This window comes from Callorhinus ursinus, unplaced genomic scaffold (assembly GCF_003265705.2).
Source record: "Callorhinus ursinus isolate GAN/ISIS: 27379988/994484 unplaced genomic scaffold, GSC_fseal_2.0 scaffold6234, whole genome shotgun sequence".
Classification (NCBI taxonomy): Eukaryota; Metazoa; Chordata; class Mammalia; order Carnivora; family Otariidae; genus Callorhinus; species Callorhinus ursinus.
The window spans coordinates 1-2,941 of record NW_027403284.1 but is presented as its reverse complement, the minus strand read 5'-3'; the positions used below and the strand labels follow the sequence as shown (position 1 = coordinate 2,941).

General features: G+C 60.8%; 1 protein-coding gene across 1 annotated transcript; it reads left to right on the top strand.

Annotated features, from left to right (window-relative positions):
- Positions 1–13: 13 nt before the first annotated feature.
- Positions 14–2,927, top strand: LOC112819120 (myosin-7-like; the record flags this gene model as incomplete). The annotated part of the gene is made up of 7 exons (XM_025866152.2): positions 14–198; positions 403–568; positions 705–829; positions 1,422–1,730; positions 1,983–2,186; positions 2,308–2,433; positions 2,641–2,927. Coding segments are annotated over exons 1-7 (1,286 nt in total), but the record flags the coding sequence as incomplete, so codon positions are not given.
- Between the last annotated feature and the right edge of the window lie 14 nt (positions 2,928–2,941).

The following is a 2,941-nucleotide window of genomic DNA, read 5'->3' as shown; positions in this document are numbered from 1 at the left end:
ACTGCCCCGGGCAGGAAGAAGCTGGCCCAGAGGCTGCAGGATGCTGAGGAGGCCGTGGAGGCCGTCAATGCCAAGTGCTCTTCGCTGGAGAAGACCAAGCACCGGCTGCAGAATGAGATCGAGGACCTGATGGTGGACGTGGAGCGCTCCAACGCAGCCGCTGCGGCCCTCGACAAGAAGCAGAGGAACTTCGACAAGGTGGGCCTGGGCTGGGGGCCTCAACCAGGGGCAGAGCAGGGAGGCCGGCGTCACCAGGAAGCCAGGGACCTCCTCCTGGGGGGCCAGGAAGGAGGCTGAGCCCCGCCGAGGGGCCTGGACAGGCCCTGGAGGGCCGAGGGGACAGGGGGTGGCAGGGTGTTGGGGCGGGGGCTGGGGGCTGTGCAGTGAGCCGGGTCCCCACAGATCCTGGCCGAGTGGAAGCAGAAGTATGAGGAGTCACAGTCAGAGCTGGAGTCCTCGCAGAAGGAGGCGCGCTCCCTCAGCACAGAGCTCTTCAAGCTCAAGAACGCCTATGAGGAGTCCCTGGAGCATCTGGAGACCTTCAAACGGGAGAACAAGAACCTTCAGGGTGCGCTGGGGCGGGAGAGGCCGGGGAGGGGCTGGGGGTAGTCTCCTCATGTGGCACCACCCAGGGGCTCCAGGAAGGGTGCCCCCCACATTGGACCATGGCAGCCCCCAACTGAGTGGCCCGGCCCCTCCCACAGAGGAGATCTCCGACCTGACTGAGCAGTTGGGTTCCAGTGGAAAAACCATCCATGAGCTGGAGAAGGTCCGCAAGCAGCTGGAGGCTGAGAAGCTGGAGCTGCAGTCGGCCCTGGAGGAGGCTGAGGTGTGTGTGCAGGATGTGGCCGGGGGGCACAGGGAAGTCAAGCTGTGGTCGACTTGTGGTCGATGTGGTTCTCATCTCCTTTTTGTCCGTTTTGTTCACTGGTCCATCCTTAGAGCCTAGAACGGTACCTGGCACATAGCAGCCACTCAACAAACATTGTGGAATGAATGAATGAATGAATGAATGAATGAACGAATAGGTCACTCTATGTCCTTCACACAGACATTTTACCCTTTACATCTTAGACAAGATTTCCTGGATCCCCTCCCCTCTCCTTTCTGCCTCTGCCTCCCACTTCGGGATTTTTACATTCCGTGCCTGATTGCCTCCGTTTCCTTGGCAACACCTTTCTTTTCATTTTCCTCTTTGTCTTCATAACTCGCTCTCCTCTGTGAAGGTCTGAACCACCTCTCCCAAGCCTTTTTTTTTTCTTTTAAATTCTCTTTTCTTCTTCCTCCTTCTGCTTCTTTGACTGAACCACTTAATACCACTTTTGAACTCACTTTGTATTCATGATTCATGGACAGACCCCTGCCCCTGGCCCTGTGCCCTGACAGTCTGCCTCCGACCTTCCCTCCCCACCCCCTCCCAGGCCTCCCTGGAGCACGAGGAGGGCAAGATCCTGCGGGCCCAGCTGGAGTTCAACCAGATCAAGGCCGAGATCGAGCGGAAGCTGGCAGAGAAGGACGAGGAGATGGAGCAGGCCAAGCGCAACCACCTGCGGGTGGTGGACTCACTGCAGACCTCCCTGGACGCGGAGACGCGCAGCCGCAATGAAGCCCTGCGGGTGAAGAAGAAGATGGAGGGCGACCTCAACGAGATGGAGATCCAGCTCAGCCACGCCAACCGCATGGCCGCTGAGGCCCAGAAACAAGTCAAGGGTCTCCAGAGCTTGCTGAAGGTACGGGGAGACTCCTGAAGCAGGAAGTCACCTTACCCAGAGACGGACTGGCCTCCATGTGGCCATGCTGGGTGGTGGTGTCCCCTTACAGCAGCAGATTCCTCCTGGCTACTGCGGAGACATCCCACAGGCCCTCCGGACCCAGCACATCGAGCTCCCCCCCCACCTCCCCGGGCACCCAGCCTAGCCGAACGGCCTTCTGATGGGCCCAGAGGCCAACCCCTCTCTCGTGCCCACCCTCCTGGTGTGCAGGACACCCAGATCCAGCTGGACGACGCGGTCCGCGCCAACGACGACCTGAAGGAGAACATCGCCATCGTAGAGCGGCGCAACAACCTGCTGCAGGCGGAGCTGGAGGAGCTGCGGGCCATGGTGGAGCAGACGGAGCGGTCTCGGAAGCTGGCCGAGCAGGAGCTGATCGAGACCAGCGAGCGGGTGCAGCTGCTGCACTCCCAGGTGAGCGGCTCCCCTGCGAAGTCATGGAGGGAAGCACAGCTGGCGGGGCCCAGCGGGTGAGGTTTGGGAGCCACCCCTGGATGCTCAGTGCCTTTTGTCCTCCGCCCACCTTGATCCTCAGAACACCAGCCTCATCAACCAGAAGAAGAAGATGGACGCAGACCTGTCCCAGCTCCAATCAGAAGTGGAAGAGGCGGTGCAGGAGTGCAGGAACGCCGAGGAGAAAGCCAAGAAGGCCATCACCGATGTGAGTGACCGCTCCCCTCCCGCCCCCACTAAAGACATGAACAAGGGCCCTGGGTCCCGGCCAAGCCGCTGCGCCGTGACAAGCCGACTCCTATGGTTACGTGGGTTGGCAGGCCTCGGGAAACAGACACCAGGCTGGGAAAACGCCGATCCTTGAGGGACAGGGGGCCCTGGGCCCAGTTCTTTTAGACCTCTCTCCTGACCCCAGGCTGCCATGATGGCAGAGGAGCTGAAGAAGGAGCAGGACACCAGCGCCCACCTGGAGCGCATGAAGAAGAACATGGAGCAGACCATCAAGGACCTGCAGCACCGGCTGGATGAGGCCGAGCAGATCGCCCTCAAGGGGGGCAAGAAGCAGCTGCAGAAGCTGGAGGCCCGGGTGCGGGAGCTGGAGAATGAGCTGGAAGCCGAGCAGAAGCGCAATGCGGAGTCAATCAAGGGCATGAGGAAGAGTGAGCGTCGCATCAAGGAGCTGACCTACCAGGTGCGGGCATGGTGGCTGCTCTGGG